At 37.5% G+C, this 25,615-nt stretch overlaps 1 protein-coding gene across 1 annotated transcript in view; it reads left to right on the top strand.

Annotated features, from left to right (window-relative positions):
* The window catches only part of RLIM (ring finger protein, LIM domain interacting), a 36,611-nt gene extending 24,565 nt beyond the window's left edge, over positions 1–12,046 (top strand). Inside the window, exons 2-4 of the mRNA XM_082680944.1 lie at positions 2,428–2,620; positions 3,530–3,613; positions 4,906–12,046. Of these exons, the coding sequence (XP_082537070.1) occupies positions 2,452–2,620; positions 3,530–3,613; positions 4,906–6,524 (1,872 nt within the window). The 5' untranslated portion in view covers positions 2,428–2,451 and the 3' untranslated portion in view covers positions 6,525–12,046. The remainder of the gene's footprint in view (positions 1–2,427; positions 2,621–3,529; positions 3,614–4,905) is intronic.
* Positions 12,047–25,615: the final 13,569 nt, after the last annotated feature.

Genomic DNA, 25,615 nt, shown 5'->3' with positions numbered 1-25,615 from the left:
ATTTATTTAAAAACAAAGAAACCAAATTTCCACAAAGTTTTTCTTGATAAAACTCACAATGTAATAATAATTGAGTACAATATTTTGTAATATAGGTCTACTAACGAGAAGAATGGTATTCTTTTGCTGACGGAGGGGTAACATTTTGCTTAATTGGGGCTAAACATCCTCCTTATCAAAATCATTTGCAGATGTTCATTTAGTGTTTTCTGACTTGAAGTGAGATTTTACATATTTCATCTTTGAAAATGTCTATTCACACATATAGGTAGGTCTTGCTCTCTAATCAGTACACAAGCATATAATTTTAATGAAGTATATTCACCCCTTAGAAGGTGTTTATAGAATTTTTCATTAGATTCTTCTCTTGTTATTTACCTTTTTAGCAGGCATATCATTAGACGGCAGAGTCATCACTTTCAATTGTAGGGTAGGTGGAAGCTCCTCAGTTACACAGTTAAGTGGATTTTGAAATAAGGAAATTTCCTTTGTACTTGCATTGAGGTCCAAAAAACACTTCTGGAATTGTAGTTTGTGCTTAGAAAATATATCTGCTACAATTTCTATAGGAATGGAGCTCTCATTTCTTTGATAGCACAAGAAGTGCATAAAGCAGCTTGACATTGTGATTCCAGTGTTAGTTATTGTTGAAATGACTTTACTGTAGTATAAGATTTACATATTATAAGCACTGTAATTTTAGGTTGAGTTCATTCAGAAACATTATGAAGTCTTCAGAAAAAGCTAATTTCCCAAGCCATTCCTTGTTTGGTAATAGTAATTGAGAGTAGTTCCTTTCATTCAGAAACAAATCTAATCTTGGACCTGGGTACAACAAATCACAGTAAAACTTTACCAGTGCTAAACCATCAAAATGAGCACCTGGTAGAGCAAGTCAGGATATTCAGCTTCTATTTCTGACAAAAATTCATGGAACTCACTATGTTTAAGTCCAGCATAGTGAAGTTCACCATTGACATCACTGGTTCAGTAATGATAGATACAAATATTTTCTACAGACTACCTATAACTACTATATAATGAATAACCATAGACTTTAAACACCTTACATATTCATAGGCATTGTAAATTTGTCCAAGTAGGTCTACACTTTTTTTTTAACCACTGTTTTAGTTGTAACACATCTTAGCAGATTCCACTTCATGTTGTGCTGAATTAGTGTTTCTCAGCTTCTTTGAAAATATTATCACCTGTAGTTAGTTGTTCCATGCAAACTCTTTATAGAGGTCACTTCTTTAGTTACTTCAAACTCCTCAAATAATCAATGTTTGCCTCCTTGAATAAACAGCTGAATAGTATCAGTTATATTTGTCAGCTCATCAAGAACCAAGGAAAACCACTCAAAATCATTTGCTCCCTTGTTTTTCACTTGATTATTGACATATCCCAATATCCTCAACTTTCTGAGCAACTGTTCTCATCAAAAGGCTAATAATCTTAAATTTATTTTCTGTGGACAAATTTCTTTAGCTTCTGCAGTCAAACACAGTTTAACTAACACATCATCAACAAATGGCTTTGCTTGCTTAGCCAACAAATGAGCCACTTGGAAACTTACTCTGGTTGAAGCCTCATTTTTTACTTTTGTGGGGAAATATTTTGTGATGAGATACTTTGTTTTAAATTTTTTAATTTTTCAGACTGTAGCTTTCCTGTGAATTGGGAATATTGTGATGAATGCTTATTTAGTCTGATAATATTAATGTATATTTTATTATTTTAGCACAGTTTTAGTGCTGTTGCATTATAAATATAACCTTTGCCATCTAATAACAAAATAATCCATACTCCACTGCACCTTTAGGCATTTGAAGTCCATTTTCTCTTCATTTAATATGATGAGTGTGCATTGGTAATTAAAAAAATATCACAGTTTGGTGATAAGCATGGCACTTGAAATGCTGTCAAGTTATAATTGCATCACTGCAACTTACAATGCACAGATCGCCAGTGCAAAGCAGTGAGAGTGCTACATACAGTCTTGGTCACAACTACTCAGCTCTGCCATTATAGCATGAAACAGCCATAGAAAATAAGTGAATGTGTATGGCTGTATTCCAATAAAACTTAAACACTGAAATTTGGATTTCATATAATTTTCACACATCACAGAATATTCTCTTAAAAAAACATTTAAAGGTGTAAAAATCATTCTTAGATCTCAAGGAGAAAAAAATAGGCACCAGGGCTAAATTTGGCCCATGGGCCATAGTTTGCCAACCCCTGACCTAGTCTTTTCGTAGTATAACAGTGCTTTTCAGGAGTTTTTCTGTTAAGAAATTTCATTCATATGAGGTCTTAAAATCCACGTCTGGACCTGCATTCTGGATTTTCCCATAACTAAAACTGTTCTATAGAATACATACTGACTTCTGTTTTCAAGATTGATCTCCTTTCTCCTTTTAGATAATTTTCCACTTGTTCATCAAGATGGAAAGCTCAGATTCTAACGATAAAGGAAGCGGTGATCAGTCTGCAGCACAGCGCAGAAGTCAGATGGACCGATTGGATCGGGAAGAAGCTTTCTATCAATTTGTAAATAACCTCAGTGAAGAAGATTATAGGCTTATGAGGGATAACAATTTGCTAGGCACCCCAGGTATGCAATGTGTAGTTTAAGGATTTATATATGTAAATTGCTGGTCTTAAAAAAAAAGGAAACCTGTATTTTAAAAAAATGTTTCTTTAGCCATTATGAAGTATGATTTTAATACAAAGGATGTAGAGTGACATTAACTGCTGTACTTATTACATGATTTTGTTCACTCATATTTGGAATAATCCTATGTCAGGTTTTTTAGTTAGGAATTATATTATGAATTTATAATGAGCTAAATTCAAGAGAGTGGACCTGAAAAATCTTTTTGTTATTTATCTTTATATAACTTACTAGACATTAGTAGTCTTGAGGAGCTAATGGGAACTTCAGTTCTTAGGAGAGACTTACTCTGTCATAATCAATCAAAGCTAGCCTTGGGTAAAATAGTCAATTATTCAGAACTTTGTGCTTGGTTATTCTCCTTTGCCTGATTAGGGCCCATTTGAATCTAGTTAAAATTCATTATCTCCCTTCTTCCTCGTTTCTTGTTAATTCTATTAACTTTGAGTGATTCCTTAAATTTTAAAAGGTAAGGTGTTAGTTAGCATGGCTCTTATAAGAGAGAGTGCATTTTGAGGCAACAGTACCAGACTTGAGTCAGAATGCCAAAGTTGGCATTCTTGCCCTGCCATATATTAATTAACACATCAGTCTCTCACTCAGTCTGTTTCATTGTTTTAAAATGCAGATAATATCTACCTCCCAGAGTTGCAGTTTTAAACAATGAGATACTGTATGCAAAAGCATTTTGTAAACTGGAAAGAAATGTGAATAAATATAAGTTGTAATGTCATGCTCTCAAATAGGTGAATTTTACCCAGGTTTCCTACTCACTCTCTGGTTGTCATCTCAGATGGATAAGTCATTGTTTTTTATTCATAATTTGGCAAACATTTTAAACTATTTTAGGTGAAAGTACTGAGGAAGAGTTGCTGAGAAGACTACAACAAATTAAAGAGGGCCCACCACCACAAAACTCAGATGAAAATAGAGGTAAATTTTGCTTGGGGGTGGAGGATGGAATGGATAAGGAGCTTCCTAACGATAAATGTCAGCCAAAGATAATCTAGCAATGACACAAATTAATTTGGTGCTAAGTAACTGCTCATAAAAACAACTGGCATTTTCTTGATATTTGGTGAGAATGTTAACTTTTTTTTTCTGCTTCACCTTTGGGTTTTTTGTGTTAATTGGAGCATAGTGAGGAATGGCCTATTTTAAATGTGATTTTTTTTCTTGATTTTCCACCTCCATTGAAATTTCCCCCTACCTACTGTATTATTCCTTCCTTATAAACATGAGTTCCTCACCAGCAGAAAGACATGTTGCATTCTCTAATCTGATGGTTCTCAATGGGGTATAATTTTGCCCCCTAGGGGACATTGCCAATGCCTGGAGACATTTTTGGTTGTCATGACTGGGGGTTTGCTATTGGTATCTAGTGGGTGGAGGTCAGGGATGCTGCTAAACATCCTAAAATGCACAGCACAGCCCCCACAACAAAGAATTATCTGGCTCAAAATATAAATAGTCCCATTGTTGAGAAATCTTGCTCTTACCTGGGGTCTGGTGTTTCTCCCTCAATGTGAAATAGGGAATTTGACTAACATAAGAAACCATGATAACAGTTAGGTTCTCGAATGTGCCATTATATGTACTGTGCTAGGTTCAGACTGTTTACTTGGTCTGATCTCCAATTTCATGTTAATTTAAAATCTTGGTAATGTGAAGAAGTATTCAAATACTTTTAAACCTGTAAATCTCGTTTATATTTTTGCAGTGACTAAAGCAGTCTTGTATTTTTAAATGTCCCATATTATTAAAGGCACTTAAGTCAAGAGCCTAAAGAAATGTAGGCTAATGAAAATTTGACAAAAAAATGTAATTTGAACTAAAATATTAGCCCTGTACCTTAACTGGTGTTTACCTTGTTTGATTACATTAGTGTTGGCAGTGAACTGAAAAAATGTTGTCAGCTCACAGTGGTATGTTAGGCTCTGTATATGATGAAGTGCTAAAAATAGACTTCTTCCCAATTCCCTTTTTTTAAAAAAAAAATTCCCTAAATTTCTCTACGATTAGCTTGCTCTTTTAAAATGGAATTGAAACTTTCCTGCTTTTACTGCAGATCAATGCAGTATGGTTTACAAAAATCTGTAAATGTGAAATCTGTTCAGAATCTTTCTTCTTTTTTTCTAATATGAAGTTTCTGAGTACTCTTACATAATTTCCTAATTTTAATAGTTCCTTTTTCTCCCTCTCTCCCCTCCCTTTTTTAAAAACAGGTGGAGACTCTTCAGATGATGTGTCTAATGGTGACTCTATAATAGACTGGCTTAACTCTGTCAGACAAACTGGAAATACGACAAGAAGTGGGCAAAGAGGAAACCAATCTTGGAGAGCAGTGAGCCGGACTAATCCAAACAGTGGTGATTTCAGATTCAGTTTAGAGATCAATGTTAACCGTAATAATGGGAGCCAAAATCCAGAGAATGAAAATGAGCTATCTGCAAGACGTTCTAGTGGAGAAAGTATGGACAACAACAGCCAAAGGCAAGTGGAAAATCCACGATCTGAATCAACATCTGCAAGGCCACCCAGATCAGAACGAAATTCAACTGAATCATTAACAGGAGAAGCCCCACCTACCAGAGGTCAGAGAAGGGCAAGAAGTAGGAGCCCAGACCATCGGAGGACCCGAGCAAGAGCTGAAAGAAGTAGATCACCTCTGCATCCAATGAGTGAAATTCCACGAAGATCTCATCATAGTATCTCATCTCAGACTTTTGAGCATCCTTTGGTAAATGAGACTGAGGGAAGTTCTAGAACCCGGCACCACGTGACATTGAGACAGCAAATAAGTGGACCTGACTTGCTAAGTAGAGGTCTCTTTGCAGCTTCTGGAACCAGAAATGCCTCACAAGGAGCAGGGTCTTCAGATACAACTGGCAATGGTGAATCTACAGGATCAGGCCAGAGACCTCCAACCATAGTTCTTGATCTTCAAGTAAGAAGAGTTCGTCCTGGAGAATATCGGCAGAGAGATAGCATAGCTAGCAGAACTCGGTCAAGGTCTCAGACGCCAAACAACACTGTCACTTATGAAAGTGAACGAGGAGGTTTTAGGCGTACGTTTTCACGTTCTGAGCGAGCAGGTGTGAGAACCTATGTCAGTACCATCAGAATTCCGATTCGTAGAATCTTAAATACTGGTTTAAGTGAGACTACATCTGTTGCAATTCAGACCATGTTAAGGCAGATAATGACAGGTTTTGGTGAGTTAAGCTACTTTATGTACAGTGATAGTGATTCAGAGCCTAGTGGCTCAGTCTCAAGTCGAAATATGGAAAGGTCAGAGTCACGGAATGGAAGAGGGGGTTCTGGTGGTAGTAGCAGTTCTGGTTCGAGTTCCAGTTCAAGTTCCAGTTCTAGTTCCAGTTCTAGTTCCAGTTCCAGTCCTAGTTCCAGTTCCAGTGGTGAAAGTTCAGAGACTAGCTCAGAGGTATTTGAAGGCAGTAATGAAGGAAGCTCATCATCAGGCTCATCAGGTGCCAGGCGAGAGGGTCGACACAGGGCCCCAGTAACATTTGATGAAAGTGGCTCTTTGCCCTTCCTTAGTCTGGCTCAGTTTTTCCTCTTAAATGAGGATGATGATGACCAACCTAGAGGACTCACCAAAGAACAGATTGACAACTTGGCAATGAGAAGTTTTGGTGAAAACGATGCATTAAAAACCTGTAGTGTTTGCATTACAGAATACACAGAAGGCAACAAACTTCGTAAACTACCTTGTTCCCATGAGTACCATGTCCACTGCATCGATCGCTGGTTATCTGAGAATTCTACTTGTCCTATATGTCGCAGAGCAGTCTTAGCTTCTGGTAACAGAGAAAGCGTTGTGTGATTAAGGTCTGAACTCTCAGCTATGTAGCTGGTATAGTGATGGGCAAATAGGAATCACTTGCTTTATGTCCACTTTTTGAGTGGTGCTTAAATGTAAAGTAGCAACCTGAATTGAGTCATTGCTTTCTGAATGAATCATTGTCCTTCCTCTAATTTCTGTTCCAGAATAAAAGGAAATATTTAAAAAGCAACGTTTTAGGACATAAAAATCTGATTTCAGTATCAGTAATTGTTATTACTGATGATTTATCATATATAGTTGTCAGTTTCTCCTTTGTTATCTTAAAAGATCTGCCTTAGCAATGGCTCTTATCTGTTTCATGTTGATCTTTAAAGTTTCCTATGCCATAGGAAAGAGGGATGAAGGAAATTCCCAGTTTAGACTAAGTTACAGTACATGTTTCCTAAGTGATTGCTTAAAGCTATACTGTTCCCAGTTATTAGTTGGCACAAATTCACCTACATTCTGAATATCATTTGTTCACCTTTCAGACAAGGTGATATTATTGGACATGTCAGTGTAAATAACACTAAGGTTAGGATCTTCTAAGTGTATAACTGTCTCCTAAGCCCATCACTGTGGCACACTGTAGAGTGAGCTTATAGTTTAATTGAGATATTTATCTTGTGGAAATATTAAAAAAAAGCCTATGCTTGTGTAAGTGAAAAAAAAATCACATTCATTTGTTTAAAAATGTAAAGCTATTTTGTAGAGGCTCAGTACTTTTCCAATGCACTGTTGTATTAATGCATTAAAAATTGTAAAGTACCATGCTTAGAAATGAAAAAACTGCTTTTTGTGAGCCAACATAGTAAAAAACACACCAAACAAAGTACAAAGCTGCTTTTGTAAGTGTGTAGATGTAAGAGCAGAACATATCTATGATATTTAATGTATGTGAACAGCTACTGTGACATGCAAAGAGGAAAGGACAGAGTGCAGAATTGAACTGCATTGAAGATCAGTGGAAAGTGTTTATTTTAACTTGGATTTAGGCAGGAAATGAAAGACAGGAGGAGTAAAGAAAACTGCTTGGAAGAACTTAAACTTTTCATGAAGACAGTAGTCATACAGATGTGAGTGAACTGGTTTCATATGGTGAGATCCTGGACACAGTATTCTACTTGAGCAGATGATGCAAATTTGGCAGAGCTTTGGTTTAAGGAAAACAAACCACTACCCCTTAGCACAAGTAACACTGCTGTTTTTTACAAGTCTGCTCCTCAAAAAAAAAAACCCAAAAAGCAAAAGATGGAGGAAAGAGACTATAAACCACTTTTAGCATAGAAATTGAAGTTGGTGCAGATGTGTGTACTAATAGGAAAGTCTCAAATTTGCATCGTTTTCGAGATTTGTCATTCAAGGTACCAATGGCCACTTGTTTAATGTTTTGTTACTATCTCTCTAACACAGACCTAACATCTCACATTTAAAGACAAGGTGAAGAATTAAGGGATTTTTATTCTTTGTGGAAAGTGAGTCGTGTTGGGTTATTTGAAATTGAAATTTTTAAATGTGCTGCCCATATCTGAAGATGAGAATGCTGACTCACAAATCTATGGGATATGCACTTTATGTTGTTTCCTTAGTAAGCTTTGTGAAGAACCCCAGTACTCTTGCCAGCTTTCTCTTGAGGCTCATTGGGGTTAGGATTAGTCTGACTGTGGAGGACTGTCTTTGTTTTTCTGGGAAAAGATAATGGGCCCAAAGAGAGATTGAACACATCCTTGGTCTTTAACAAAGTGAGCTAATTACCCAGGCCTAGTCAGATACTCTACAAAATAAACAAGTCTGCTTTAGAAATTATCTGGCCACCTTAACTGTTATCAACTCAGCTGTAAAGATTATTTCAAAGCTCATTCTTTCGTATTTTCCTCTGGCTTTCAATCCTACCTAAGTATCAAGGAAATTAACTTGTAAATATGGTAGTTGTTTACTAAGGATATGTACTGCTCTTGCAAGGAAATAATGTCCAAACAAAGCTTCACTTATTTTTTTTTAATATAAGCAGATTTTACTGTTTATGGCGCTTATGTAATACATTTTATCTTTTTAAAAAAATTGTCCATGTAAAAGTCAGGATTCCTTTATATTTGTGAGCCATGTCTCCTTTCCTAAGGGTGTATTCTTTGGTTTTCAGATCTGCAGGGTAGTCCTGATTGGCTAAAAACAAACCCAGTTTCCTCTTGGTATAAAATGTCCCATTCTTATATAGGGGTGTTCATTTTAAGTAGTTTAAAAACAACTGCATCACATTCTAAGCATAAAAGAAAGTTATTAACAGGTACCTTCCTAACCTCCCAAGATGTATTTTACTCATTTGTGAAGTATTAAAGAGGTAACTCATGCAGAATGCTGGTTATGAATGTAGATATTGAAGCTATTCATAAACACTGGAAATAGAATTTTAAGTTTTTAGCCTTCAGTAGGATGCACATATTGGACATGTGCATGTGGAAACCTTTTTCAGTAGCACTCATTAATTTCCATTGGATTGTGTAGAATGGATGCAAATATTTTAGTGGAATTTGCTACTTGATTTTTTTTTTTGCAAGGTCCATGACCAATATGTACTTACTAGTATGGACATTGAAGACAAGGTCATTTGTAGGTGTCAGATGTACATTGGAGAACAAAAATCTTTTTTCCCACCAGCATCCAAACACCTGTTCTCTTGAGGAAGCATTTTCTTGCAAAAGACTTTACATTTCATTTTGTATCTTTGCACTTTTTCTTTATTACAGAAAGGTTCTGTCTTGAGGACCTAGTTTGAACTTCATGCAGTAATAGGAACAAGAAAAACAATGTTGGAATTACATTGTTCAAGGCATAGGGAAAAGTACTAAAAACGGAATTTCCTTGAATATTTCAGATTATTTTTTAAAATTCACTTACTAGTCTGAAACGTTTGAGGTGTTATGTTTAACTCCAAGCAGTTGACATGATTGAGATTTATTAATACTAAACAAAATTGAACAAGTTAGCTTTAAAGTTTGCAGACTTTATCTGTAGCAACACTAGAAGATGAGCCATATTCTTAATTTGGAATATTTGCTCTAAAAAGAACACATTAGTTATACCTCAGTGGTGTTGATGGAGGTGGGGATTGAGAAAAGTGTTCACATTAGTGTTGGAGTATAGGTAATCAGTTGTACAGTTAACAACGACAAAAAACGTTTAGCACCAGGATTTTATATATATATGTATGTGTGTGTATATATATATATATATATATGTATAAAATCTCTAAAAACATGATTGTTGGAGTTCATCCAAACTTTAAGATTAGGAAACTATTAGCTATAAGTGTTACCTCAAGTAATTTTTTTTCCCTGGGAAAACACGTTCATTCCGTGCCAAGTATTATCTCCTAGTGTCCGTGTCTCAAATTATATTTATGAAGGGTTATCACTTAATATACTTTGTATTTAATCACCTGCTTCCCAGATGTCCACGACATAAAACGGGTCAAGCATCAGCCATAACTTTTGGCAGTTCGCAAAATACCCATGTGATAGGGAGGTGAGTGGCCATTTTTACAGCTTGCTAGAATACAGTGGCACCTTGTGGTTGTTGTTGATACTTTTAAAGATGGAAGATATTTTTATTCCTCCCTTTACTCCATCCCATTTCTTTGTTCTTTTGTGAACGAAAAATACTTGTAATCTGCCTTATTTGAGTTTTTAAGTTTTACCTTACTGGCTTCCCTGTCAAATGTATTACCAATATTAAATACGTAGAAGCCACGTGTGCAGGGCACTTTTGTTGTCTTATAAGACTATGCTGATTGCTACTTTCTAAAGTATTCTGTACCTTAGTAATGCAAGAGACTGATAAGGCACATGTTAAAGTGTCAGGCGTTTTTTTCCCCTTAGTATAATTCTTCAGTATGTGTAATATTCAGTAACAGTGTTGTAATTCATTGAGTTAACGAGTAAATTGTGCACTTTTGAAAAAACATTTGAAAATGTAAGTCAACTTATAACATGCTTCATTTGGAAAATTAAAGTGCAAGATCCAAGTAACTAATATTTCAGTTATTTTTAAATCAGATTTTTAATAAGCAACTAAGAAATAGCTGTGAGTTACGTACCTGCCCTTTACAATTTTTAGCATTCTGAAATGAGTTCCTAACTGGAACATTTCTAAAATACTAATATTCCCAACAAGTAAGCAATCTCACTTGATTTAAGTAACTCCATTTTGTATCTAAAATACAGTATAGAATTGAGCTGTTGGACTCTCAAGGAATAACAAGTTTGTATCAGTTTTATGATTATTTTCATGTCTACATAGGTATTCTAATTCAAATTTGAAGAAAATAGGCACACCCTTCAACGCTCAGAGATACTTATTTTTGATTAGGATTTGTTTACTCAAGACCCCCAAGCTGCTTTATAGTTACTTAGATTGAGTGATATCTTAAAGACATGCAGTGAAAGTGAACCCCGTCATACCACTGTGCCTAGTTATTTCAGGGTTCCTCTATCAGTTCCTCATCTTGCAGATTTATCCTAATACCAAGGTATGGCTGAACCAGCTGTCCAGCCTTAACTCCTTTGAGTGCCCCTTTGCTAACGTTCTTTTAACTGAGTGATTTGTGTTTTAACTGTCCAATGTTTGGATTTTACCTCTTGATGGCTCCGTTTGTCCCTGGTGCTGCTTTTAAAGATGTAGGGCCATGTGATCAGGTATCAAGTTGAGTAGGTACGCAATTGGCCTGGTTATGTATCTGTGCCTGTTTTATCTTCTCCCAGGAAGAGCTGCTTTGGTATAGATGTTTACTTAGATTCAGATAAAGAACTGGGCAGCAATTTTGGAAAGCTTTCTGAAGCCTATAATAACCTGAGGGGATTTGGAGGGGGAACAATAACAAAGGCTGCCTTTATGTCTTTGAACATGAAGCACATAAATGTATGTTCTGTAAAGACTAAAGTGATTGTTATACCAGGGCTTCCTGACCTCTGGGAGAGACTTTCAAAAAAGCAGAAAGGAGCACAAAGTGAAGTGAATTTGGTTGGTTTGCTTTATCTGGTTTCTCATTTTCTTTCAATTTAAACCTGAACATAACACCCTTCTCCAATATCTATCCAGCAGACTCCTGGTTGGGAAGCCCTGTGTTAAATTTTGAGAATGTACCCAGTTTCCTTTTTCTTTTCTTTTTTTTTTTTTTTTTTGTACAGTGCTTTACACCTGCTAAAAGTTAACTTGTTTAATGCAAAACAAGACCTTGAAAGGTCAGTCATACTAAAGCTGGTTTGATTATTAATAGTTATCTTTTAGGAAGAAGCTTTTTCCCTATGTAAGATGTCATACTGCAGATTTAAAATATAGACTATCAATAAAATGCATGAAGTGATCATTTGTGCTTGATCATCTCTCCTTGGGTTTTTCTTTTAAAAGGGGGATCTGATAAAGGTTCTGTTGCTTCACACCAATGTCAGATGTGGTTTTTAGAGTCAAGTAGAATTACAGTGCAACCTTGATTTTGATTCCCCTCACTGAGTGTGGGCAGGTACTGGTTTATGGAATATAACTTCCGTATCATGTAATTTAATGGCTTAATCTTTCAGTGGTAAAATAAAAGATTAAACTCTTTCTATATAAGAATCCGGGAAAGATTTATGTAAACGACATTTTAAGTAGGTGCATCTTTGCTGTTTCTTGTATTCTCACCATTGCCCTGACCACTCCCTTGCTTGATCTCTGTAAATACAAAAACTTGTCTAGGTGTGCATGTGTGCTCACACAGCTTTTGTCTTCCATCCCTACTTCCAATCTCTTAAACATGTTGCCTAAGCCACTAAGAGTCTTTGTTTCTAAGTAGGTCATCACATTCTGATACCTGGATGTGAGTTCCCCTTGCTACTGGTATTCATTTAGCTGATGGTGAATTTTATTACCATTTCATTTCCTCTAGTGCCTACAGAGCCCTATCATTGGCATAGGAACACAGTTCCTCGGGATTTTTGGTGTGGTCAGCTCTTCTTTTCCCCATGACCTTCCCAGGGTTTTACTTTTAGTGTCGTTCATGATTCTATTCTTTGAAACTCAAGAACACCAACACCACTGAATAGTTCACATTCTAGACAACAAAGTAAGCCAATACACAGGCATCATGTTGAGGGAAATTTAGTGAAAAGGACCATTACCTAGAACAGAAGATTTGATAAATCAGAGTGGATTATAGCTATACTCTTAATGGTCATTTAAAAAACAGGAAATGAAAGCTAGGGTCCAGTTTCTTTGAATTCAGGCAATATTTAAATTTAAGACCTTGCAAATGGATTACTAATGGCTATATTAAAAACAGCTAATTTTTTTCTCGTTGCTGTCAGGTGTTTTATTAAGTACTATAAGTTAATCCTCAGTTATTCTGAGGTTTATTATTACCACCCTGTTTTATAAATGATGTGACTGAGATACTGGCATTTGGTAATTTGCCCAAGGTCACATAATGAGTGGCAGAGTATTTCCAAGTCTGATCTCTGATTCCAGAGCTTATTTTCGTTGTGCTTTTAATCCTGCTGCCATAATATGGGCCCTAATTTGTTTTTTAAAATATTTATCTCAAGTCCTAGAGTAATTACTTATGAGGTATGATTTCTTAGAATAAACATTGGTTTTGGGTAGTTTGCCAAGGAAAACTCAAAGGGCAAGTCTGAGAAGGATGAAAGATCATATATTGTAAATTCTGTAAATCACTTTGGGCATTACTAAATACACATTAGCGCTATGTGTAGCAAGGTGTTTCACTTCCAAAAATTTGGAAGGAGGCTGGAATGTGTTGTAGAAATCTTTAATGTTAATGGTCATCTCAGCCTCATTAAATGTGCTCTTGGCCCCAGTTATGACTTGATTTGAAATATGAAATGACTAGAAAAAAATTGTAGCTTTTTTTCTTAGTATGCTAGCCAGTTTTATTGGCATCCAAGTTAATGCCCTTGAAAGTTGCCTTGGGCAACATAGGCATTCCAAGAATGTCATGCTTGCTCAGAAGATACTTGGAACTTGTGAGCAACTGGGAGAAGCAGCCCTCTTCAGTTTGTTCATGTTGTCATCCTTGAGATGAGTCTTGACTGTTTCAAAGAATTATCTTTTTCTCAGTGGATGGAGATTGCCACCCTTAAGCATATTCAGAAAAATACTGTGTTCTGAAAGCAATCACAAACAAGGCAGTTCAAGTAATAGATTTAGGATAAGTAAATGGCTGCCTAGGTGAGTGCTTTGATTATCACGCCTCATTCAACATTTAAACACAGGGAGAAATAGAATCCCTACTCACAAGGAGCAGGCGTTCAGTGGGGAGACAAGTAAAGTATTACAAAAACCTTAAAAGATACACATAGCATAATTATCCATCCCCATGCAAATGATATTTGAGGGGAGCAGTGAGGAGTAACAGAGTGAACAAGGGCTCATCTGAATTTAGAGTTTGTTTCCTCAGCTAATAGGTAAATATGTATTGTGCTTGCACTATGTACTAGGCATTGTGGTGGTCCGAGGTTTCTCTTCCCCTTGTTTTTGGCAGGATGGGGACCCGAAGCCTCTGAAAATGTTGCTGAATTTCTCAGTGGACAGTGTTGCTGACTGTGATGTACCTACTTTTAAAAAAATTCAGTTTCCCCTATCTGTACCAGATGTTCTAGAATAGTGCTGTCCAGTGGGAATATAATGCAAGTCACGTGTAATTTAAAAATCTCTAGCAGCTACATTACAAAAGGAATAAAGATAAGAGTTGCAATTAATTTTAATATGTTTATTTAACCCAATAAAGTAAAACTCTTTTAACATGTGATCAATATAAAAATTATTAGAGATATTTACATTGTTTTTTTTCATATTGAGTCTTCAAAATCTGCTATTTTACACGTATACTATGTCTCATTTTGGACACCAAATGCTCAGCAACAAGTGGCTAGTGGCTACCATATTGAACAGTACAGTTCTAGAACAGTATGGGAGAGAGTGATTAAAGTGGGTGGGATGCAAATGGTGATATGTTTTAAAAGTTCACCTGTAGATATGCACACCCTATCTGCTCACACTACCCTAGAACTAAATAGGCATCACCCTTTTACTTGCATGTCAAAGCTGTGGCTTAGAGTGTCTATCCAAGCTTACAAAACTACCATCTTTCTCCTCCCCTTTAGAGGTTAAAAGAATACACTCCCTACCAAAGCTTGAAGTCTAACCATTAACAATAGCAAAAGACCTTACTTAGCTGGTTGAGGGCTTTTATGATTAAGGTTAGGGAAGCCCATCACAACTCCAGCATTATTTAGCAGCTAATAAATAGCAATTGTTACATTTACTTATTGCAGGAACCAGTACCCAAAGTTTAATGTGGATTCTCTTAGTTATGTTAAAATAATACAAATAATTTTCAAGCAGTCGCTCTATAATCTGAAAGCTGCGTTTGAATACTCCTGGCATAGGTTAGAAACTGCTAACCTGGATTTACAATCTGTTTCTACTTTGTGGTGATAATATATATGCTTAAATGAGTTTCTTGGAATGGAAGGGGGAAGTTAACATGAGAACAGAGGCTACCAGATCAAACTTCAGCCTCAGTGAAAGTATTTCCCTACACCAAGTCTCTCTGATGCCATTGCTGAAAGTTTGTTTTGTTTGGCAACATGAAGTGAAATATTAACTCCTGTGAAGAAAGAGCTTTTGGAGTTGAGGTTTTAAAAACTGATTCATTTGGCTTGGCTTTACTTACATTTTCTGTGTGAATATAATGTAATATTTTCTGTGGCCTTTTTATTTAAGAATCTGAAAACCCACTTAGTAGTACAGGATGGATGTTGGTTTCTAGCATGGGTGACAAACCTATCTCTAGCACGTGAGTCAGACTGCTTACTTGGAAGAAGCCAGAGGAGCACATCACCCAGCTTCTTTCAGAATCTTCGGTGTAGCCCCTCTAGATTAAAGGTGAAAATTACGGAAGAGTCATTCTGGTCATTCTGTTTTGTCTTGGCCCTGCCCTTTCCTGGGAGAAGGAAAAGAATGGAACAGTGTCTGAGGCTCTGTTAACACGAAGGTACAGGATTGTTCCTAAGGAGAGCCCAACTTGGCAACTAAGCCCAAATTCTGCCCTACTGCTCAAATTAAAAAGAACACTTCCCTAATAATTAATACTATCTTCTCTGGCATCCAAGGTAATCCCTTTTCTCCACATGTGGGGACCAGTAACATCTACATTTTTAAATAGGAAAATCATTCAGCCTAAATCTACTAAATAGAAATATATTCCAAACTTCATTTTAGTGATGTTATCTAACAGCCCTTGTACAAATATGGGCACTGACTGGGCCCTTTCTCCATTATTTATTTTTTTAAGTCTGAAGTCAAAATCACTTGGAAAAAAAAAAGCTGGAGAAGCCATTCTTCTTTTTTTTTTACCATCTTTATTGGAGTATAATTACTTTACAATGACGTGTTAGTTTCTGCTGTATAACAAAGTGAATCAGTTATACATATGTCCCCATATCTCTTCCCTCTTGCATCTCCCTCCCACCCTCCCTATCCCACCCCTCTAGGTGGGCACAAAGCACAGAGCTGATCTGCCTGTGCTATGCAGCTGCTTCCCACTAGCTATCTATTTTATATTTGGTAGTGTATATAGGTCCATGCCACTCTCTCACTTCGTCCCAACTTACCCTTCCCCCTCCCCGTGTCCTCAAGTCCATTCTCTATGTCTGTGTCTTTATTCCTGTCCTGCCCCTAGATTCTTCACAACCATTTTTTTTATGATTCCATATATATGTGTTAGCATACGGTATTTGTTTTTCTTTTTCTGACTTACTTCACTCTGTATGACAGATTCTAGGTCCATCCACCTCACTACAAATAGCTCAATTTCGTTTTTTTTTTTTCTGGCTGAGTAATATTCCATTGTATATATGTGCCACATCTTCTTTATCCATTCATCTATCAACAGACACTTAGGTTGCTTCCATGTCCTGGCTATTGTAAATAGAGCTGCAATGAACATTGTGGTACATGTCTCTTTTTGAAGTATGGTTTTCTCAGGGTGTATGCCCAGTAGTGGGATTGCTGGGTCGTATGGTAGTTCTATTTGTAGTTTTTTAAGGAACCTCCAAACTGTTCTCCATAGTGACTGTATCAATTTACATTTCCACCAACAGTGCAAGAGGGTTCCCTTTTCTCCACACCCTCTCCAGCATGTATTGTTTGTAGATTTTTTGATGATGGCCATTCTGACCGGTGTGAGGTGATACGACATTGTATCACATTGTTTTAATTTGCATCTCTCTAATGATTAATGATGTTGAGCATCCTTTCATGTGTTTGTTGGCAATCTTCTTTGGAGAAATGTCTATTTAGGTCTTCTGCCCATTTTTGGATTGAGTTGTTTGTTTTTTTGATATTGAGCTTCATGAGCTGCTTGTGTATTTTGGAGATTAATCCTTTGTCAGTTACTTCATTTGCAAATATTTTCTCCCATTCTGAGGGTTGTCTTTCCGTCTTGTTTATGGTTTCCTTTGCTGTGCAAAAGCTTTGAAGTTTCATTCGGTCCCATTTGTTTATTTTTGTTTTTATTTCCATTTCTCTAGGGGGTGGGTCAGAAAGGATCTTGCTGTGATTTATGTCATAGAGTGTTCTGCCTATGTTTTCCTCTAAGAGTTTGATAGTTTCTGGCCTTACATTTAGGTCTTTAATCCATTTTGAGCTTATTTTTGTGTATGGTGTTAGGGAGTGTTCTAATTTCATTCTTTTACATGTAGCTGTCCAGTTTTCCCAGCACCACTTACTGAAGAGCCTGTCATTTGCAGAAGCCATTCTTGTTCTTTCCCCCACCCCACTCCAAAGTGTTCCCTTCAGTTCACGCTATTGGTGCATTTGATTTTGAATTCCTTATAAGTTAACTGTCCAGCATATATTAACTATGCCTGGCTTAGGCCTTACTTTCTCTTTAAAATGCCCATTTATAAATCAGCCTAGAAACTCGAGTGGGCAAGATTCCTAACCCTGACATCTTTGTGGATGACTGAAATATCTACTTACAACTGTTTCAGAGAGGTACTGTGGGACCCAGTTGAAAGCACGCTGTGATTTACAGCATCCACCCTCCAATCACCAGTACTGTATACACACTTTGATTGCACTGAAAGGTTAATGTGAACTGTCAGCATGGCCCTGAAAGGAAAAGGGAAGGAGAGATGGCTATGGATTGATGAATAGACCAATAAGTGTCTTGAATATCTATCTGTTTATGGGTCACTGGACTAGGCTTTTTTTTCCCCACGTTTTTCTTCTTATTTGCTACTCATAACAACTGGGGGGCAATTGGATATTTGAATTTTATCCCTGAAATAAAATCAGAAGTTAAATGATATGCTCCAGGTCCCACTGCTAGTACTGGTCATCAAAATATTTTTTCATTGGAATATATGTCCCAAGTACCATTCCAGGTGTAGAGGATACAATGGTGAACAAGACAAAGGCCCTTGCCTTCATGGAGCTTACATTCTAGTAGGGAGAGGCAGATACATTTGTAGATATAAATGAAGATGGTGACCAAATGCTGGGAAAAAAAATAAAATGGTGTGATGTGATTGTGACTGAGATGGAATAGGGTGGTTATAGAAGACCTTTCTGAGGAGGTGACACAAGCTGAGAACTGAATGAAGAGGAAGCAGAACATTCCAGTCCCAGAAAATGAGCTCTGCTTATTATTTAGAGGGAGGAAAAGGAGCAATGTTGGAGGGGGGAAGCTGTAAGAGATAAGTAAGGGCCAGTTCATGAGGGTTTTATAGTCCAGGGAAGGGAGATAGGATTTTATTCCGAGATGAGAAGCTGTTGGGGTCTTGATCATGGGAGTGAAGTGCTGACTTTAACTCCTAAGTGGCAAAATCAAAGACAGATATGACTCTAGGGTGGCTGCTGCAAGTTCCATGATACCAGAGAAGACTCTCTCTTCCCTGCCCCTCTCCTTCCAAGTGTAAGTGCTGGGAAGCTGAGTCCACAGTACCCTGGAGATGGCTCTGCAGTGCTCTAATCTTTTCACTTATCTTTTCTTGTTTTCCTAACAATTTGGCTCTTTGTGTTATTTTATTCTAATCTGATTCGAATGACCCTTTTCTGCCATCACTGAGAAATCCTCAGGTAATGGAACCCAATGTCACAAATGAAGTGGAACAAGCTCTTCTCACTGAAAACTGTGCCAGCATTGCTCTGTTTTTCATTGCTAATACCTGTAGGGGGCAGTGTTGTCCATAAAATGAACCAAAGAGACAACCGGGTTAATTTTTTCAAGAGCTGACTGTTCAGATCCTTTTCATTGGATGCCTCTTGGTGACTTCTTTACTTGTCAGTGATTTTACTGATGTGTAGGCTAAATTCAGCAAACTCAGATGAATCTAGGAAAGTTAACATACATTTATGGATTAGCTATTATTCCCTGGCATTTTATGAGTGACAGTCACCCAGTTCAGCTGCCTGCATCTAGGCAGGTCTACATTCAAACCATCCCAAGAGCTGAAAAACTGGAGACTCTGGATTGAAAGAATCCATTTATTGATTGGATATAGGGCCCTAACCTAACCATGGGAAAAGCGGTCCCAACCTCAGTGTCCAAGTTACTAGTTCATCTTCTGGGTTTCGGATATAGAAGCAAAGGGCCAAAGGAAATAGGCTCAAAGGAAAGGCAGTTCTGGGCTACCGCATGGGAATCGGGCCAAGCTACATGGAAACTGGCTCCTTTTCTGCTTGTTATGGTGGCATACATTGCTTCCCTAGTCTAGTAGGTCCTACTACCTCATCTCTCTGCCATGCCACCACTAACTGTTGGGATGGGTCTCATGGTGACTTCGTAGCCACAATCCCCCTGGACCCAGCCAAGTCCAGAGATGTTCAGGGCTGTAGGTGAGTGCACATGGAGCCTGGCTCATTTGCAGAAGTATCTCCTCAGGCTAAGCAACAAGTTTTGGGAAAAGGCCCTAGTTCAATTGCTGATTCTAACCTTGCCCTAAGATGATGAGACAAAGTGTCCTGCAAATAGCATATTTGACGTGGACCCTAGTCCTGTGCAAGAAAGACACTTGCCTAGGAAGATTACCTCCTCACAGCTTTTCCCCCACTGAAACTTCCCTCTGTCTTTGTTCCTTCAGAAGAATCTATTCACCTGGAGATCCACCTGAATAGTTAGAATTGTGTCTGGATAAGGACACACAGCCCTAGAAACTTTAAGAGGCAGTATAAGGATAAATATATTCATGCATAAAAACAGGCAATATAAGCGTTCAGGATCTTACCAGTAATGAGCAGCAACGATCCTATTGAGCAAATGGCCCATGGGAAAGGTGATTTGGGGACCTAAAGGTGCAGTGAAAAGACTACAGGTTTAAGAGCCAGTTAGATTCATATGCGTCTTACAAGCTGTGTGGTTTTAGATGACACATCTTCTCTGAGTCTCAATTTTCCTTTCTGCAAAGCGGGACTAATGATGCCTACTTTGTTGGGAAGCTTAGCGATCACGTAGGGAAATTCCCTAGCACTTTATTGGGAGGGACATTCTATTGAGATATTAATAAGATAGGAAAGTAGCATTTCCTAGCGTGGGAGAGGTGGCTGAGCCAACCTCCAATGGCTGTGAAATCTGTACATCTAATTTTTAAAATTAATAAATTTTGAGCTGTGTTGGGTCTTTGTTGCTGCATGCAGGCTTTCTCTAGTTGCGGCAAGCGGGGGCTACTCTTCGTTGCGCTATGCGGGCTTCTCATTGCGGTGGCTTCTCTTGTTGCAGAGCACGGGCTCTAGGTGCGCGGGCTTCAGTAGTTGTGGCACGCGGGCTCAGTAGTTGTGGCTTGCAGGCTCTAGAGTGCAGGCTCAGTAGTTGTGACACACAGGCTTAGTTGCTCTGTGGCATATGAGATCTTCCCGGACCAGGGCTCGAACCCGTGTCCCCTGCATTGGCAGGCAGATTCTTAACCACTGCACCACCAGGGAAGTCCCTGTACGTCTAATTTTGAGATGTTTAAAAAGCATTGAGCTTGTGGTCTGGGAAACCAGCTTCAGTAAAGAGGAATGCATCTTCCCAATGTTCTTTGGATACTCAAAGAAGTCTACTAGGTGTATGAAGGAGACAGGCAGGGTACAGACACAGTTTTTCTAGAATAAGATGGGACCTGTCCATTATGAGACAGCAAGAAAAAAAAAACCCAAAAAGCCCATGTAATAGGCACCTGCTTTACCAGGTAAACTAGGATTACACCTAATTGCCTGTGAAGCAACAAATCAATGGCTAAAGATTTGTTGCTATGGCAACTTTTTTTTTTTTTTTTTTTTTGCTTATTCAGCATCTAGCCGCTATTTAGAGGCTACAGCAGGGCCTGGATAGGCAAGTAACTAGATATACCAGGTGCAAAACAAATGAAAAAAAAAACCCACAATCTAGAAAACAACCCTCCAGGGAATTCCCTGGTGGTCCAGTGGTTAAGACTCTGCACTTTCATTGCCATGGGCGTGGGTTCAATCCCTGGTCAGGGAACCAAGATTCTGCAAGTCGTGCAGAGCAGCCAAAACAAAAACAAAAACAAAACAAGAAAAACCCCAAAATCTGCTGGTAAAATAGGATAAGTGGCAAAACTTGCATACTTCTTTTAAAACTTGCATGTGGCTCAACAAAGATTCCACATATGCTGAGTGACGCTTAAAAAAGAAATCTTTGCTACAGTTGAAAAAGTTTGAAAAAGAAAAGAAATGTGGAAAGTGTGAATTGCTAAGGGCCCAGCAAAAGCTTTTGTCAGAAACCAGTGACTCCTAAAATCTTACCCAGAATTTCTTCTGTTTCCCCTCTCCTATAATTTAGGGGTCCTCTTCACTAGGAGCAGCAGCCCTCAGGTATATTTTAGCAACATTTTAGACACTGTATTTAGCAGCTTTATGTTTGTAATCAGCATGCCCAGGTCTGAGATGAACTGCGATTTTCCTTTGTTCTTCTAAAAGGAGTGAAGGTACTTCTAGGTCAGAGACAACCAGCAAAAAAACAAAAACAGGGCTTCCCTGGTGGCACAGTGGTTGAGAGTCCACCTGCCGATGCAGGGGATGCGGGTTCGTACCTCGGTCTGGGAGGATCCCGCATGCTGTGGAGCGGCTGGGCCCGTGAGCCATGGCTGCTGGGCCTGTGCATCCGGAGCCTGTGCTCCGCAACGGGAGGGGCCACAGCAGTGAGAGACCCGTGTACCGCAAAAAAAAAAAACAAAAAAACAAAAAAAAACAAAAATACAAAAACAAACAAAACAAAACAAAAACAAAAAAATGCTGAAACAATTCATCCAGAGGGAACCCCTCCTCTCATTACCGCCCCATCACACAAAGGCCTGCTACTTTTCCTCAACGTGCTTGGGAACAGTTCAAGGCTTCAACCATCAGAGATCATAGTTCAAAGAAAAAAGCACTGTTAGACCCTTTGTTCTTCTCTAGTTAACACTGTTTGACTTTACTAACCCCCGTGGTATTTTTCCTTTATGTAAGAATTGTTTATCTTATTACAGAAGAAATTTCCCCATGGTTTTAACTATTCTCCATACCCTGATGACTCATCAACCTATATCTCTAAGGTCTGATCTCTCCTTAGAAATTTAGACACTCTTTCCCCCTCCCCCCACCCCAGTTGTTTGTGGGGCATCTCAATCTGAATATTTTATAGGCACTTGTTTTACGTGGAATATCCTCCTTTATTTCTTTAGGTGGTACCATATAGTGATCAACAGTGGATTTGAACTACTAGGCCCAGTTAATGAGTGGGCCATTTCTCAACAGAGGAGATTGTAAAATAGGCAAGAAGCTTCTAAGAAATCTTGAACATGACTAAGCCGGATCCTAAGGCTTAGTGTGAAGAGTTAGGAGTAAGGGTTAAAAAATCCACCTTAGCAATAAATATTTAAGTATATGGCTGCTAAAAAAGGTTAAGCCATCTAGGGGGGGAAAGCCAGTAAGGAGGAACACTCTTAAGGGAAATCTGACCCGCAAGAAAAACTAGAACTTTGATATAAGAGAATGCAATGGAACTGTGGGCGTTGGAAGTCAACGTTGGAAAGTACACTGGTGAAAGTTGAGTTTTGAGAGTCCCAAAGAAAGATAGATCTCAGGACAGTAATAAAGGTTGCAAGGTCTCACTGCTGCACCAACTAATTGTGAAACATTGGGCAGTCACCCGCCCTTTTGGCATTTTAGTTTCCCTATTTGTAAAACAAGGGATTTGGATAAGTTTTTTCCAGCTAACTCAAGTTTTAAATTTTTTACTTTTGAAATAATTATAAATTCACAGGAAATTGGAAAGATAGTAGAGAGAGGTAATATATGCCCTTCACCCAGTTTCCCTCATTAACTGCATCTTAGGTAACTGTAGCACAAAACCAGGTATCAGAACCAGGAAATTGATACTGGTACAATGTACATGTGTAATTTTAAGCCATTTTATCACATATGTAGATTCATATAACCAACACAACTATCAAGATATAGAACAATTCTATCACCCCAAAGATCTCCCTTGTACTACCAATTTATATTCAGAATCACACCTGCTTCCCACCACCACCTTTAAACCCCTGGCAATCACTAATCTCTTTTCCATCTCTATAATTTTGTCATTCCAAGAATGTTATATAAATGGAATCATACAGCATGTGACCTTTTAATTGGCTTTTTGTCATTCACCATAATACCCTTGAGATCCATCCAAGTTGTTGCATGTATCAGTAATTTGTTCCTTTTTATTACTGAGTAGTATTTCATTGTGTAGATGTACTACCCTTTAAATACTCATCTATTTTAGGACATTTTGGTTGTGTCCAGATTTTGGCTATTACAAATAATACTATGAACAATTGTGTAGAGGTTTTATGTGGACCTTTATAAGTTGTATGTAGAAACTTTATAAGTTTTCATTTCTCAGGAGTGCAATTGCTGAGTCTCATGGTAAATGTATAATTAGCTTTTTAAGAAAGTGCCAACTTATTTTCTAGAGTGGCTGTAACATTTTACATTCCCACAGCAATATGAGAGATTCAGTTTCTCCACATCCCAGCCAGCATTTGGTATTGTCACCATTTATTATTTTAGCTGTTCTAATAAATATATAATGGTATCTCATCATAATCTTAGTTTGTATTTCCCTAATGCAAGAAATGTTAAACATCTTTTCATGTGACTATTTACCAAACATATATCCACTTTGGTAAAATGTCTCTTCATATCTTTTGCCTATTTCCTAATAGAATTGTTTGTGGGGTTTTTTTTCTGTTGAGTTTTATTTATATATTCTGGATATGAGTCTTTGTTAGCTACGCAGTTTGTAAATATTTTCTCCCAGTGTGTAGCTTGTCTTTTCATCCTCTTAACAGAATCTTCTGCAGAGCAAGATTTTACTTTTCATGAAGTCCAATTTATCAATTTTTTTTCCTATGGATTGTACTCTCCTTTTTTTCTTTGTACCTGATATTTGTTTTTTTTGGTTTTTTAAAAACATTTTTATTGGAGTATAATTGCTGTACAATGGTGTGTTAGTTTCTGCTTTATAACAAAGTGAATCAGATCTACATATACATATATCCCCATATCTCTTCCCTCTTGCGTCTCCTTCCCTCCCACCCTCCCTATCCCACCCTTTTAGCTGGTCACAAAGCACCGAGATGATCTCCCTGTGCTATGCGGCTGCTTCCCACTAGCTATCTATTTTACATTTGGTAGTGTATATATGTACAGATATACACTACGACTCTCACTTTGTCCCAGCTTACACTTCCCCCTCCCCGTGTCCTCAAGTCCATTCTCTAGTAGGTCTGCATCTTTATTCCCGTCTTGCCCCTAGGTTCTTCTGACCTTTTTTTTTCTTTTTTTCTTTTAGATTCCATATATATGTGTTAGCATACGGTATTTGTTTTTCTCTTTCTGACTTACTTCACGATGTATGACAGACTCTAGGTCCATCCACCTCACTACAAATAACTCAGTTTCATTCATTTTTATGGCTGAGTAATATTCCATTGTATATATGTGCCACATCTTTATCCATTCATCTGTTGATAGAAACTTAGGTTGCTTCCATGTCCTGGCTATTGTAAATAGAGCTGCAATTAACATTTTGGTACATGACTCTTTTTGAATTACGGTTTTCTCAGGGTATATGCTCAGTAGGGGGATTGCTGAGTTGTATGGTAATGCTTTTGCACAGCAAAGGAAACCATAAACAAGATGAAAAGACAACCCTCGGAATGGATTGTACTTTTGATGTCATGTCTAAAACACTCCTCTCCAAGCCCTAGGTCCTGAAGATTTTCTCCTATGTTTTCTTCTAAAAGTGTTATAGTTTTGCATTTTACATTTAAATCTATGATCCATTTTGAGTTTATGTTTGTATAAGGCATGATATTTAGTAGGTTGAGATTCTTTTTGCCTATGGATATCCAATTGCTCTGGCATCATTTGTTAAAAAGGTTATAAATTTCTTTTGTACCTTTGTCAAAAATCAGTTGATCATACTTGTGTGGGGCTATGTCAAGGTTTTCTATTCTGTTGCATTGCTTTATTGGGTTGGCCAAAAATTTCGTTCTTTTATTCCCATAAGATCTTATCTGAACAAACTTTTTGGCCAACCCAATATATATCTAGCCCTCTACCAATACCACACAGTCATGATTACTATAGCTATATAATGTCTTGAAATCAGATGGAGTGATTCTTCTCACTTTATTATTGCTTTTCAAAGAAGTTATTCTATTCCTTTATCTTTCCATATAAATTTTAGAATAATCTTGTCCATTTTTACAAAAAAAAATCTTGCTAGGATTTTGAAAGGAATTGAGTTAAAACTATCAGTTTGGGGAAAATTGACATCTTTACTATGTTGAGTCTTCCAATCCATGAACAGAGTATGCCTTTTGATTTATTTAGCTCTTCTTTGACTTCTTTCATTAGCATTTTGAAATTTTTAGCATACAGATTCAGCACATGTTTTGTTAAGTGTATACCTAAGTATTTCATTTTCTCTCTAATGATTGTAAATATTACTGTGCTTTCAACTTCAGTGTCTGCATGTTCATTGATAGTATATAGAA

Source organism: Grampus griseus, assembly GCF_964374135.1.
Source record: "Grampus griseus genome assembly, chromosome: X".
In the NCBI taxonomy this organism is placed as follows: domain Eukaryota; kingdom Metazoa; phylum Chordata; class Mammalia; order Artiodactyla; family Delphinidae; genus Grampus; species Grampus griseus.
Note: the sequence above shows the minus strand (reverse complement) of the source record. Positions and strands in the feature narration are given on the sequence as shown.